Source organism: Podarcis tiliguerta (genome assembly GCF_965153285.1).
Source record: "Podarcis tiliguerta genome assembly, chromosome: 7".
In the NCBI taxonomy this organism is placed as follows: domain Eukaryota; kingdom Metazoa; phylum Chordata; class Lepidosauria; order Squamata; family Lacertidae; genus Podarcis; species Podarcis tiliguerta.
In genome coordinates this window covers 48,547,901-48,563,479 of record NC_139540.1, presented here as the reverse complement: position 1 = coordinate 48,563,479, position 15,579 = coordinate 48,547,901, and the positions used below count along the sequence as shown (strand labels likewise).

The 15,579-nt window shown below is 39.8% G+C and overlaps 1 protein-coding gene across 4 annotated transcripts in view; it reads right to left on the bottom strand.

Moving 5' to 3' along the window:
• GNAL (G protein subunit alpha L) overlaps nucleotides 1-15,579 on the bottom strand; it is a 140,489-nt gene that overhangs the window by 4,872 nt on the left and 120,038 nt on the right. For all 4 annotated transcript variants that reach the window (XM_083450164.1, XM_083450162.1, XM_083450163.1 and 1 more), the window contains exons 6-7: nucleotides 2,033-2,087; nucleotides 851-924 (exon numbers count right to left, since the gene is read on the bottom strand). In XM_083450164.1, the coding sequence (XP_083306290.1) occupies nucleotides 851-924; nucleotides 2,033-2,087 (129 nt within the window). The remainder of the gene's footprint in view (nucleotides 1-850; nucleotides 925-2,032; nucleotides 2,088-15,579) is intronic.

The window sequence follows — 15,579 nt, the reverse complement described above, 5'->3', positions numbered from 1 at the left end:
GCCAAACAAGTCTACTGAGAAAAAGGGCAAGGATCCTCTATCTCAGGCATAGGCAAACTCGGCCCTCCAGATGTTTTGGGACTAAAACTCCCATGATCCCTAGCTAACAGGACCAGTGGTCAGGGATGATGGGAATTGTAGTCCCAAAATATCTGGAGGGCCGAGTTTGCCTGTGCCTGCTATAGTGATTCAGAGGACAGAAGGAATTAACTTGACATTCCTACAATACTTTTACAAGGCTGAGAAAATTATTCAGCTTTACTAGAGTTTTACAAGCACTGTTTAGAATGTAATCATTTTGAGATGCAGCATATCTTTGAGGCCTAAGAACATTCCAGAATATACCAAAAATTTCAAATGGGTAAAAGTGTTAAAATGGTTCATTGGGAATGCTTCATTGCTGCAGTCAGACTAGAAAAAAGTATTAACAGCAAACATAGACTAAATGTTAATTAAACTTCTCTTTGTAGTAGCTATCATTGCTTTCGTAGGTATCAAATATAAAAATTCAAAACCCAGGGATTTTAATGTGCTATGTGAATTAGGGCTCGTGAAATAACACTTCCGCTCTTTCATTATCATTATATAAAGCCTTGGAAAGACCTCATCTGAAATTTGAAAGTTCAAGGACCATAATTTACCAAAAGAAGTAAATAACCAGCAATGGCTTGTGCAACAAATGGAGCTGTTGTATACGTTTCAAGCTTTGCTCTTCTCTTGTGCAATCCTGTTGCAGCCCACAAGGTTATTTGAAAAAAATGGTTCTATAATTTTTTTTAAGTCAATTTGGTCGCCTCTACTTTACCATAATGACAAAAAATACAGATTACTACAGTACTAGTGTACTCACTGAAAGTTTACTTTATCTACTTGGAATCTTGTCTCAAAAATCCCCGATGTCAAAACCCTGCACCTCAAGAGATCCTGGAAAGGAAAAACAGAATCAGAAGTATGAAGTTTTTTGGTTTAAAAAAGCACTTGTTTATACTAGGAGTACAGGAGTAGCCAACGTGGTTCTTCCAGATGTTTTGAATGACAACCCTCATCACCCCCTGACTCTTGGCCACTCTGCTGGGAGTTGTTGCCCACAACATCTGGGAGGCATCACATTGTCTACTCTGGACTATACAATTTTAGCTGATACATATCAACATTTCAGTGCAACTGATGCACAATGTGAATTGACACAACTGTTTCGTCAGCTGGCTCTCTCTTCTCGGTAACTTCTCAAACTGCACAGTTCTTCCCATATCTGGCTAAATTCCCTCTGAAAAGGTATGCCTTTGTGTCTATGCCAGACACCATGATGGCACGTGCCTCACAATCAGCAGTGAAAAGGGCTGATGTGTTTTGCTTCTTGGGCATCAGGAAATGCAAACAAGGAGTTGGGTGATATTTACTTTTTGATACTGGCCAGGATCTGAAGACTTGCTTAGAATCAAGCAAGGTGGAACTATTTTACTTTTGTTCTTTGAATGGCTGCCTCCACCCCGCAATACAATAAATTGTTTTTAATCTCCCCCCCCCCCCCCCGCTTCAAAAGCAGTCTGCCACGTGGCATGGAAGGGAAAAGGTTAAAGCCTCTGTTGTTCACAAAAACTAAATTCACCAGTCATGGATGAAGGACTAGAACACTTCAACAAATGATCTGCGTTCTTTCTGTGAATTGTGATCTCTGAATTTTAAGGAAGCAAACATGACAGAATTAACTCATCCTTCATTTGAGACATTCCCCCCACTGAACGGTTTAAAATTAAATGCTATGGGTAGCATCCAGTGGTGTCTGTGCACTCATGAAACAAATCTACCAGTAGAACAGGGACAGAAGCAATTTTTTGAAGCCTGTTCTGGAGGGTCCCTCAGGAACCCAGAGCAGGTTTCAGTGGCATAGAGCATGCAAGGGAAATACCAGACACTGCATTCCTGTTCCACGGAGCGTTTTATTCTCTCAGCAGATGGACACCACTGGACAGGTTAAAAAAATATGAAGATGGCTTACAGTTCACAGCCAGTTGTTTCCCACTTTACTCACCTGATCTGTGGGTGTGTAATCAATCAGACTGACACTGTCTATTCTTTCTAGAAAGCTGAAAGAAAACACAGCTGTTAACCATGGAAAATCTAATATATCTAAAACACCCAATAACAGCTGCCTCATCCCCACTATTATTATGATACATATGGTGGGTAATCTAAGAAACATGGTTAAAGTTGCAGCCAAAACACCATTTATCCAATACTTTTTACAGTACAAGGGCCCCCAATAGAAGCCTATACAATCCAAATGTTGGATTAATTACCTGTCAAGAAAGATGTAAAAGGTGATATTCAGAACTTTAAAAAGCCAATGCAACAAACAAAGAAGTTTAGGCAACCACTATAACAACCCTGTGGATGTGGATGTGCATTGTTTAGTGTATCTCTGCAGAAACAGTGCAGCACCTTCACTTTCTAAAATACAATCTTTTAAGAAATCATCATGCATATTTATCGTTAGATTACCCATCTTATTGGCCAACTAAGAAATTGAGTAGACCCCGTTAAAATGGAAAGACAAGTCTACTGATTTCAATGGGGCTACTTTGATTAACGAAAGAGCTCACCTATTATTTATATTTGTTGTACGTGGACCATTGCTTGCATTATTTTGCTCAATTCTGGTATTTTGTTAATGTTTTTACTTGAGTTTTAAAGTATTTTTCCCCGTAAACAATCAACAAGATAACATGCCCTGCATTACTTTTAGATTTAGGAACCCTATGAATCCACCAAAAGGTTTATTTTCACAAGGGATACAGGGCACAGCTACAAGCATAAGACAGGGAAGAACCAAGACAAGGCTCCTAGGAAAGATGTACGTATTAGCAGGATTAGCCCTGACTCATATTACCTGAATTTCCAACACCTGTTGCTATGGCAACTGGCTGACTACCAGGAAATAAAAGTGTGGTGTTAAAGTTTTAAAGAAGAGCAGACATCAAACAGAGAGAAGTGCTAGGTTATTTCCAGTTTACAGGAAATGAGAAGCTGTTGTTCATTTGCAGGCTTATACATCTCTTCTCAATAAACCGCTTTAGTTTTGCAACAGCAGTGGCTAAACTGCGGCCTCCAGGTACCAACAGCCCCAGCTAGCGTGGTGAAGCATCAGGAATGATGAATGTGGAGTCTCAACAAGATCTGGAGGGCAACAGATTAGACACACCCCCCTTTCTGGTTTAGAGGATAAACCTAAAACCTCTCTCTTTCCCATAATAGTAGAGCTGTTGTAATTTGGAGTGCTGGCTGGATATGACGGATTTTCTAAGGCTTATGATGCCACTAAAACAGACATATAGCCCCCTTTCCTGATGCCATATTGTAGGATACAGTTGTGGAAGGATCACACTACTCTGTGATTGGAGCTTCCAACACATTTTCCTTTTGCTCAAATGCAACTACAAGCACTTTAAGATTTTTATTTGGGCTGTGACACTGCTTTAAGCACAGATGTTTCCCTGACTCCAATCACCTTTCAAAACTGCTGCTAGAGTGGCACCAGAAGAGGTTCTCACATTGTACTGAGAGAAAAGAGTTAACTCCTCCCTCAGAACAATGGCCAGGATCCAAATTGGCAGGGATAATAGCAGCAGCTCTAAGTGAAAATACACAACATTTGGAGATCTGATCACAGATCCTCCACAGCATATCTATTTTGGCAAAATCTAGTGAAAGTTACAAGGCAAAGTGAAGATTTGTTCAAGGTTGGAAATGGCAAGGTACTTTGTACTTTACTTCCATGACAATGCCTCCTCTGCAAGATGAATGTTGCCCCCCCCCCCATGCATAGTAACAGTGCAGAGGGATGAGCTTTTTGGTAGAAAGGCAATAGCAGCCTCAATGGGACCCTGACAACCTTCCTTCTCATACATAAGTATTTAAACCCTGTGCATGACTGGTTGTTCTAAGGCACTTGTTTTTAAACAAACACTACCTTTATATGCTGCTCAAAAGTTCTCGTTGCATCAGATGTCTGATAAACCTCTAATGATAATACACCAACCATATGCAACTCTCCTCTTAATATATACAGGATATCTATGTTTGCATATGTAAAAAAATTAATTGCTTGTGCTTTTTTGTAAAATCTGAACAACACTTTACACTCAAACATTTATTTGTCTAGGTATGAAACCGCAGTAAACAGTATTGCCTTTGACTGCCACATAAAAAGGCTTAACTGACGTCATACAGCTTTTGTGAGAATCCTACAGTTCAGTGAAGTAGCACATTTTCTTAGAAATCAGTTGCACAGGGTTCAGTGGCGCTGTGGTCTAAACCACAGAACCTAGGGCTTGCCGATCAGAAGATCGGCGGATCAAATCCCCGTGACGGGGTGAGCATGACAAAGTGCAAGTAAATAAATAAATAGGTACCGTTCCGGCAAGAAGGTAAATGGCGTTTCCATGCGCTGCTCTGGTTCGCCAGAAGCAGCTTAGTCATGCTGGCCACATGACCTGGAAGCTGTCTACGGACAAACGCTGGCTCCTCGGCCTATAGAGCGAGATGAGTGCCACAACCCCATAGTTGTCCACGACTGGACCTAACAGTCAAGGGTACCTTTACCTTTAAATGTGCGTAGGATCATGCCTTAAACAGGTTTGCTACTTAAAAAAGTAATCCATCTCAACCCTTGGCCACAAACATTCCTTGCAGCAAAGTGAGCTGTTTGTCCAGAACATAAAACCTGGGAGAGAATTTTGAATCAAGTTATATGGCTGAGAAAATGGGATGGACAAACAAGTCAATCCTGCCTGCCAACAGGGAACTTCCTTTCCCTGTGCATCTCACTGTGTTTTCCTTTATCACTTTGCTCTAACATGAACTAACTCTGCAATAAACTGCCCAAAACAGCAATAGTTAGAAGGCTTCTGAATCTATCTTAAATATTTCACATTTGTTAAAGAGAAAAAGGCCAAGATGAACAATATTATTTAGCTACTGACATTATTATATCTATCTTTAGATTTCTAAGTATCTTTAGTAAGTTGCCTTGGAAACACATCTGACACTTTCTTTGACAAGCAATCTTAAAATTTATCTTATGTAGGCAGAAAACACAAAAGTGCAGATTTCAACCTGCACTCCTCCCCCACCCCTGTTTCGAAAAGGTTTGGAGCTAAGGTTTCACACATCAAAAGAAAATGGATATTTACTTGTGAGGAACCCCTTCTAAACTGCTGAAATTGAAAATCCTGGAGCATGTGTTTAATACTACCACTGAAATAAATGTAATGTGAACCGTTTTAGCTGTTTGGTGTGTGATTGATATATATATATATATCTAGAGAGAGAGAGAGATCACTTTATAGAGAAAAGGAAGGCATGCTTTTTTTTAAAAAAAGACATGCATAAAAAGGATTTTTTATTCGAAACCATAAACGACCTTGGCCCTGTATACCTGAAGGAGCGTCTCCACCTCCATCGCTCAGCCTGGACACTGAGGTCCAGCACCAAGGGCCTTCTGGCGGTTCCCTCACTGCGAGAAGCAAAGTTACAGGGAACCAGGCAGAGGGCCTTCTCCGTAGTAGCACCCACCCTGTGGAATGACCTCCCATCAGATGTTAAGGAAATGAGTAATTATATAACATTTAGGAAACATCTGAAGGCAGCCCAGTATGGGGAAGCTTTTAAGGTTTAACGTTTTACAAGGTTTTTATATATGTGGGAAGCCACCCAGAGTGGCTGGGGCAACCCAGTCAGATGGGCAGGGTACAAATAATAATAAAAAATCCTAATCTCAACATCATCTTTACTATTCAAAGAAATCTTAATACAATCCCAGTAGAAACAGCAGGTTCCTTGTGAATGATTGGTTGTTAGAAACACGGTACCGTTCAAAATGCTACCAAGACAACAATCTTAGACACCAGCCTTGGGGAATCTTTAGCCTGCTGGGCCTAATTTGTCTGGTGTATAGGACTGTTTCAGGCAGCCTTTTGAAACGTACCATGTTAGGAACAGATGTCCAGTGCTCCACTCAGCAAAATGAGCATTAGGGGTGGCTTACCACATTTTGAAGTAGGTACAGTGATACCTCAGGTTAAGAACTTAATTTGTTCTGGAGGTCCGTTCTTAAACCTGACACTGTTCTTAACCTGAAGCACCACTTTAGCTAATGGGGCCTCCTGCTGCTGCTGTGCCACCGGAGCCAGATTTCTGTTCTCATCCTGAAGCAAAGTTCTTAACCCAAGGTACTGTTTCTGGGTTAGCAGAGCCTGTAACCTGAAGCGCATGTAACCTGAGGCACCACTGTAATACACGTTACCATCTAATGAAGGCCCCTCCTGCAAAACCATTAAATTCAGAGTCTAAAGTAACTGTACCACTGAAAAGATGACCAATCCCTATCTGAACTCTACAGAGACGCCATATTATATAGCCTTTCTATCAGGCTGCAGCAGAGTTGGGTCTCTATTGTACACTCTGCTGAAAAATCAGCAACTTTTGGCTGCTCCTGTCTTTGAACTGTTTCTATTCCAACTGGTTCTTATAAGAACTTGTAGCTAATAAGATGTGGCTGAGGTTGGATTTTCCTTCCTTCCTTCCCCACCGCCCAATCCCTTTCCCTTTGATTATGGATTATAACAAATAATTTGGTCACATGGACAAAACATTTGGTCACTAGAAAATTGCATTTAAAGTTCATCTCTGCTTTTCCAAGCATCAAACTCCCTTTTCATTATACTTTAAGCAACCTGCAGAGGGCAGCAATAACAAAACAAAATGTGCCAGCTCACATTACATTTGGGCAAACAACAAAACTGCATTCTAAATAGTTTACACCTCTGGTTTTCAGTCTACTAAGGTAACAAACACCTTTAAATGGATTTAAATTCTAACAGCCATTTAAAATAAAATTCAGTTTATTTGTTGTAACCTATTTATGTAACTGTTAAAATGGGTAACTCATGTTACATATAAGGGACACAAGTTTCCATATCTCAAATGTGAAATTAGAGTTTTAGGAATTTGTCCGGAAAGTATTTTTTTGTTTTACTATGAAAGTTTCAAATATTGAAATATTCACTTAGTATTTATTTGCATTGTCACACATAAAATAAATCCTCAAGCCAGACGGCCTTGATTATAAAATGGTTGCCAGTTTGTATCGGCTGACTAGATTTAGTGAGATATGGGAGCATGAGATTTATTTAAACAAAATATTTTACTTTGAGTCTACATCAAAAAAACATATTTTCCAGCAATTCTAGAGGCTTGCTGCAGCAACATTGTAGAATGTCTAAACTGAACTAAATTACAAATGTATTCATTAAATAATATTTCACTGACACAAAGATAGAGGCAAACTATGATTCTAATATAGTCAAGCTAGGTTTCTATTAGTAGGTATTAATTTGTGACAAACACATATTTAAATGCTTCACTAACATGTACCAAATTATTTGTATTTAGGATTGGAGATTAAAGAGCAGTTAAGAGTGCTTTACCCTTGTACACCTCAGGAGATAAAATTTCTCTGAAGGCTCTTCAGAGATCACATCAGACAAAGTGATTCCTCTTTCAATGAGAGAGGAAATGAGAGCAAAATTCCGGCAGGTTCCAGGCGCTCACTCAGGGTCGTGTTTCCATTGGGAATCAAGATGCAGTGGAGGCTGTCCTGTCTTTTAAAATGGGATTTATTAACATATTTTTACAACCTGGGCACAGATGGAGAGTATGTGGAGTTGACAGCATTTGCATCTCAAGAAGGCCCGTCCTTCACAGCAGCTCAGCGCTGCATTCAGAGGCTTTCTAAGTGCCATCTCTGTGCCTCTGCTCCAGCCTGTCTTCAGCCAACCCTCATGGCATCTGCCCTTCAGCTCCAAGTATTAAAGTTCTCTCGACTTCCTGATTCTCCTTTCCAGAAAACCCCTTGCCAAGCAACCCCTGTCTGCTCACCCGTTCTCCCCGCTATTCTAAGCCCAGTTTTAAAAGATGACTATTTCCCTGTAATTATGTCATATGTTCAGCATAACCCTAGCCACCTCCGTTGGCACAGGCCCAAGGATTTCCCTGTGATGGGCTATCAACACCTTTTGCCGTGCTTAATGACTTTTATCCCAGGTGCGACCCTGCCCTGGAAAGTGAGCTTAGTCTGTATTTTTCCACTGGCCTGGCATCTTCCCTTCAGTACTTAAAAAATCAGCTAAATTCCACCCTTTTATTAATTTCTAACATTCACTAATTCTAGCAGTTACAGGCACCCTTCCACCCCCAAATTCTGTTACCCCAGATCTGTAACATTATTGTCAGAAAGCTGGAAAGGGGTGGAAGCTATCAGCCTGCCTTGGGAACCCACAACCTTGCATCTGGGAAAAAAAGCCCCTCAAATACATCATCCTTTTTATGAACTGCAATTGGAAATAGCAATGCTTCCCCATTTTCGGGAACCTCAAACATCAGTGCCCTTGGTGACATCAGCAGTCATTATTCCAAATTCTGTTTTCTATTTAGCAATGAACTCACTGACTGGCAAAAAGACCATGTCTACTAGCCTCCAGGGAGGTTCTGGAAACATTCTCTTTTAACGTAATAATGTTCAAAACTATTTATCATATTTGACTTAAGTTGGCATTTAAATACAGAAGCAGTCATCGATAGGGGTGTGGATTTGAGGAGAGTTCATTTTACAGCTAAATTTAGTGTATAAACCATATTTTAGCTCAACTGATATTTTTGGCTTCTGAGCCAAATCATTAACCCCTGTCCTTATATAAACAATATTAAGATTTATATCTGGAAAACTGTCTTTTACACAGAGAGTTTAGAAGACTCCCACGGTTTCAAGGTTAAAATGTATATCTACAGCAAAACTATTCACATGGAACACTCAGGATTCCTACTGCTGTCACCACACAATTTCCAGGCCCCAAACCCACAAAAACCAACACACACACACACACAAAACTGGCAGGGAGGGAAACATCATTTTGTAATATCAGGTGGTGATGAACATTTCTTGCTAATTGGTGCAGGAACTGTTTAAAGCTATTGCCAATGTACACTTAAGCCAAATTTTCTCTCCTCTGAAATTGCTTGATTCATATCTGCTGTAAATTATTCAGAGTGTACCCAAAAATAGAGCTAATACTATTCTTATTATTTCTGTAATTTAAAGGTTATACAGGCTTCTGCAAAATGAAATCACTTGGGGCTCCATCCAACTGAGTTCAGGTGTAACAGCTGTGCACAGCAGTAGATCTCAAAGCTTTCCCATTTGCCCCCAGTTACATGAGCAAGGAGTCTGAGGGGGCATCATTATGGAGTGGGGAATCCATGCTTGTCTCACATATTTTTGCCCAGCCTTCCATGTACATGCCATTCAAGTTACTCATGCTTCAGATTATGAGGAACCTGTGGGGCAATCAGAGGGAGGACTAGTTGGGGGACATGGGAGCTATGCTTGGACCTCTCATTTCTGGCAATGCCCTCTCATGCCACCTGCTGTGCCTCTGGGGTGGGGAAACAGGCTCTGTTAACTTGGGGGGGAAGAGTCTTAATATGAATGCTGAACGGTATAAGTTCACATAGATAAGTTCTGTGTAAGTCATTTGTATTCCCAAGCTCTTTAGCAATTTGTTCTAAATTGCAACACAATGGAATCATACTCTCAGTGAAACCAAAGCTGCAGTTCAAGTTCCGCTCACACATACTCTAGCATCCTATTTCACACTTCCTCAATAAATTCTAGGCAGTGCAAACTGTGTAACGTGTTGGGGACAGTAAACATCCTCTTCGAGTCCCTCATCTTGCCCTAATGAAGGACTGCTTTGCGTTACAGGACAGGATTGTGATCATTTTGTCGCTGGGAAAATGCAATTATTTCAGGGGCTAGTGTAATGTATGGAATTTGGCTGTGCGGGTGTCTTGGATGTGTCCTGTATAATATTGACTGTACAGAAGCACTGATAGCTGCCTAGTAGCACAGTTCTGCCTTGCACCATGCTACACATGACTCCTGCTCAATCTGTACAACAGACACTGGCAGGCCAGATGCAACTGATAGTCTTAAGGCACGATGGGGAGAAGGCCATGTCAGTTTCATTTGCAGCATCAAGTTTTAAGACCTTGATTGGAGACATAAATTGAAGTTATCGAGGGTAAAACCGAAGACTGAATCTGCATGTTATAGAACACATTCCTCAAAAGATAAGCCTGCAACTCACAAAAAAACAACAACCTTGAATTGAAATTCTTAAATCATCTGCAACATCTTCTCAAGCGATTTAAATAAATCTGTGTGTGTGTCATTTTATAAACTATAAATACAGGAAATTCATATTATTATATGTCAACAGAGTTGCCATACTGCGTAAGACATTAGGCTTACAAATGCAGAAGTGAGGTATTCACTTTGCCCAGGCATTTTATATGTTGATATGTGAGTTTATGTTACCACCAGCATTGATTTTAGGGATTTTAACATTTACTGCTGCTGATAATGTTCTGCTGTTTAATGAATTAATTTTCAGTATCACACTCTTTCCATATATGAGTCTTACTTCTGAGATAGCGTGTTAGAATATGGTTACCAGATTTTTTTCCAATGAATCCAGGGACCCCCCCTTTTTTTTTGAAGCTGAGTCGCAACAGGGAGTCAGTAGTGGGGATGGTGAAGCAAAAGACCCTGGGCCCAAGCACACATGCATATTGTATAAAAGTGCAAAGTCCTTCTTTCGCACCCTGTGAAACATAAAAAACTGGGCAATGGCACGCCACCCGCCCGTGACTCCTGAGCCTTCCCCAATCTCCTTCCCCCTTTGTTTTGACAGACTAGGGGAGGCTCGGGAGTTACAGGCGGGCGTCTGTTGCCCAGGAGGGTCCAGTCTGGTAGTGCAGTTGGCTCTGGCTGGCTTCAGGAGCTGCTTGCTGCTCACTGCCGTGGCGCAGGAAAAATGGCGGGTGCAACGGCAGCGGGCAGCTCCTGAAGCCAGCCAGAGCCAACTGCACTACCAGGCTGGCTCCGGGTTGCTGAGGCTGCCGCTGCCATGTTTCCCGGCGACAGATTTGCAAATCTGGGTACATTCCAGGGGCGGAATTTGTCCGGGGACAGATGTGCAAATTCAGGGACTGTCCCCGGGAACTGGGGACGTCTGGTAACCCTATGTTAGAAGTGTTGAGAGAGAATTGAATTAGTCCTAAATTCAGATTGAATATCTGCAGTTGATTTTCCTGACTTAGGATTTTAAAAGTCCATAACAATTATGTTTTATATTAAAATCTAGTATACTTAAAACTATATAATGAATTATTTGTTATTTATATCAAACTGCACCACTCCAATCAGCAAGTACTATTTCTCCAAACTGGTTTTCAGAAATGGAGGTAGAGCTGAAAAGTGGGAAACAGTCTAGAAACACACAAATATAATTTAAGAAGTGTGAAATAGGCCATTTTCAAATCTAAAGCTGCTACAGGAATTTATGTGAAATTGTGGCGCTGCTTTTTAATAGTCTTCCAAGTATATTTAGAGATCTTTTAAAGAGCCTGTTATGTTAAATAATTCTATTCTTTAGGACTTCACATAAGAAAAATAATAGCATTGCAGTATCACAAAATAGCATAATTTAGCTGCTAGAATAGTCTGGAGAGCATTGCTCCACTATGGGGAAGTGATGTGACAACTGTTTAATCTGTCAGAAGTGCAAATACACCACCACTGAACAAATGTGGTCTGTGATGCAAGTAAGTTGCACATTAACTTCCACCAAAATATTTAACATACATATTGATGAAATTGCAGAGCCTTAAAGGTCTTGCAATTTCATCTTCCTTCATTTTCATTTTTATTGTATATAGTACATACACAAAACTGATTTAATTGGCTGCCACACGTCCAGATTTTCGGACATATCTGGAATACTGCTGGCTCTAACAGTGTCCTGGCGGAAATCAGTAAAATGCCTGGGAAAATCTGGAAGTATGGCAGCCCATGTCGGCAATGACATTTCTGCCAATTTCCCATAAAAATAGCTCAAAAATGGCACACACACCCCGATTTTGCCCCCCAAAATTCAACAACTTTTCTGTCCGGATTTTCACTGTTTGAAATATGGCAACCCTAATTGTGAATATGAAAAACTTCACAATCATACTATGTTAAACATTTCATATATTTTTTATAGAGGCAGCACACTACTTACACACATTTAACTCGAGAACGGAGGGTGGCAACATGAGAACGGGCCTTCTCTGCAGTGGCTCCCCATCTGTGGACTGCTCTCCCCAGGGAAGTTCGCCTGGCACCTTCATTATACACCTTCAGGCGCCAGGCAAAAATGTTGCTTTTTAACTAGGCATTTGGTTGATTTGATTGACATTCTATGCCCTTTAAAAAAAAATAAATCGGGGGTGGGGGAGTTATTGGGCGGTTGTTCTTATTTTGATTATGTATTTTGTGGTTTTATATTTTTATTTTATTCTGTGGACTGCCCTGAAATCTCCAGGTAGAGGGTGGTATATAAATTCAATAAATAATAATAGTAATTTCAACTTTACATGGTTGGCGATTAGCCAGTTGAAATTGCACAAAATTCATGGAAGGTGGAGAGCTTAAAAGTTCTTTTTGTGCTGGGAAACTCAGATTTGCTTACTGGGCTCTAGGGAGGCTCTTGGGTGCCCTGCAATGTCTCATGGATTTTTAAAATTAATATTGTATTGTATAGGTCAGATTTCCTTTTAGCACAGACTAACAAACCTCTTTGACAGAAAGAGCCTAACTAGGGGAGGGGTCTGTGAAATACAAAATAATTGGGGAAATGTTTAATGTGAAAGGTCTGGATATCAGGAGTTGCTGAATACTACTTTTTAATAGTACTAATGTTTCTCAGTCTAACAGGTAAATTATCACAGAAATCATATAAAGGGCCTGGTGCCAGTCCATTGTGAGAACAGCACCTGCACGCAAAACGATCCCCATTGCATATAATATGAGACCTAAGCACATCAACCATTGTGGGAAAATGGTTGAACTATATGCATTTCAGTAATTCTCTTCCAACCCACTCCCACCTCAAGCAGGCAAGCAAAAGACAGACTGGGGTTGATGCATGTGAGGTGACCTGTCCGTCAAGTAAATCAACTCCACTAAATGCTAATAAAGAGTGGATTCGCTACTGTAATACAGTACTTAAATCTTGACAATTATCTTAAAGAGTTTTAAAATATTTTTTCACCGGCAAAACTGGTGTAGCTCAGGAAATAAAACACATGGATCCTCAACAGCTCTTTTATTACATAAACAACTAAACTGTCACTTAAGTCTTACACAATGATATATTGTCTCTTGCTTGGCAACTCATCGTGCTTTCATACTTCCCTAACATATACAACCCTAATATTGGCTAAGGAAAGTACACAGGCATTCCTGCTTTTTTCCATCATGAAATCTTTTCAAATTTTAATGTTGTGAAATAGTGAGGTAACACTTCTTGGTAATTTTCTTTTACAGGGTTACTGTACAGGTGAGCAACTTATTGTCTTTAAGGAAATATTAGGTATCCCTCCTGGCAGACTGTTTTCAGTTATATAATAACAGCAAAAGCTTCTGCAGGTCTTGTTTGTCCAAGCTCAGCTCTCCGATTCTACTTGATAAAATGCTTCTGGCTTTCATAAGCCATTCCTGTGCCCTACATTATTACAAAAGAGCAAGACAGGCTTTTGCCCCAAACAGGCCTTGGCTCACTACATTCCTACTCTCTTTTAAAAATATATTTTATTGCACTATGCCCCCCAAAAAACAATATAGCTAAACCAAACAAAATGATCCTAAATTTTCCTGTGTCTTCTTATACTGTACACATTAGAAACATGTTCCCATTTTTAATTAAATAGATTATTTGTTTGTCTACCCCCCATCCTATTAATTAACTATATTTACCAATTCCTATATCCTCATGACTTACTCATCCAGTGTAAGGGTTTGGGATTTTCCCCCAATTAGAGCAAATTGTCTTATGTGCAGCTGTTAACAGCTGGGCTGTCATTTCCTTATCTTCCGGCAGAAACCAGTCTTTTATACAGCCAAACAAAATTACAGATGGGTTAAAACTTTAATTTCATTTATAATCTTCATCCAAATGAGCTTTATTTTAGGGCAAAACTACATATGTCCTGGCTTCCACCGTTGGCCAAAAGACTCAGAATATTGGCTCAGGAAATCCCAAAACATTTATTGATACAATTAGTATGGGTTCAGCATGAGCTCTAAATACAGGATATACGTATGTTTCAACCGTTCATAAGCAAAGATCTATTGTTCATAGCTAGGCATAAGCAAATATATTATCCAAACACTTGATACTAAATTGTTCAGGGACATTAAAACAAAAAGAGATTGCAAGAATTTCTAAAAGGACCTCTCTAAACTGAGTGAATGGGTGGTAAAATGGCAAATGCAATTCAATGTAGACAAGTGTCAAGTGAGGCATGTTGGGGTGAAAAATATTAATTTCACATATATGCTCATGGGGTCTCAACTAAAGGTGAATGACTAGGAATGAGAACTTGGAGTCATAGTAGATAGGGTGATGAAGATGTTGACTCAGTGTGCAGTAGCCGTGAAAAAGGCAAACTCCATGCTAGGCATTATTAGGAAAGGAATTGAAAGTGAAACTGCCAGCATCATAATGCCATTATACAAATCAATGGCACGCCCATATTTGGAACATAGAATGATATATTCAAAAATTAAAACAATAGTTTTTGCAATACAGTGGTTAATAACTTAATTCGTTCCGGAGGTCCATTCTTAACTTGAAACTGTTCTTAACCTGAAACACCACTTTAGCTAATGGGGCCTCCTGCTGCCGCCGCGCCGCAGGAGCACGATTTCTGTTCTCATCCTGAAGCAAAGTTATTAACCCGAGGTACTATTTCTGGGTTAGCGGAGTCTGTAACCTGAAGCGTATGTAACCTGAAGCATCTGTAACCCAAGGTACCACTGTACCATGCTTTTAAAAACAGTATGTTTCACCTTCAATACATTTTTAGTCTCCTCCAACACATCATATTTGCCTTTAACTCCTTCCTTTCTTTAAATATAATTGACTGATTAAATACTCATGAGTGTGTGTGACTCGAATCCCCAAGTATTTAAACTAAGGAATTGCTTTAAAGGGTTAAACATTTTTTTACTTAACTTAATCTTTAAAGTCTTATTGATATTGAATCCCATCCATCCCAATTTTATAAATTTGATTTTTTATAAATGAATATTTTGCTAAAAAAAAATAATTTCAAGTCTCTGAGAAAAGCTTACTGGATCATGCATAAATAAAAACATTTTTTAAAGCTGTCCAGGTTAATTTTAAACTCTTCCTGCAAAACCTTTACCCCTATTTCTTTATTAACTCTCATTGCTTCAGCTAAGGTTTCAATAGATAACACAAATAATAAGGTGTTTCCTCATCACATTCCTCTTTTTGAAGGAAAATGCATCCATCCAAACTTATACCGCTGACTGACAGTGAGGCATTTGGAATGCCTCTGAGACAGGTACTCTAACCTTCTGATAGCATTATCAGGCATGAACCAGGTCCT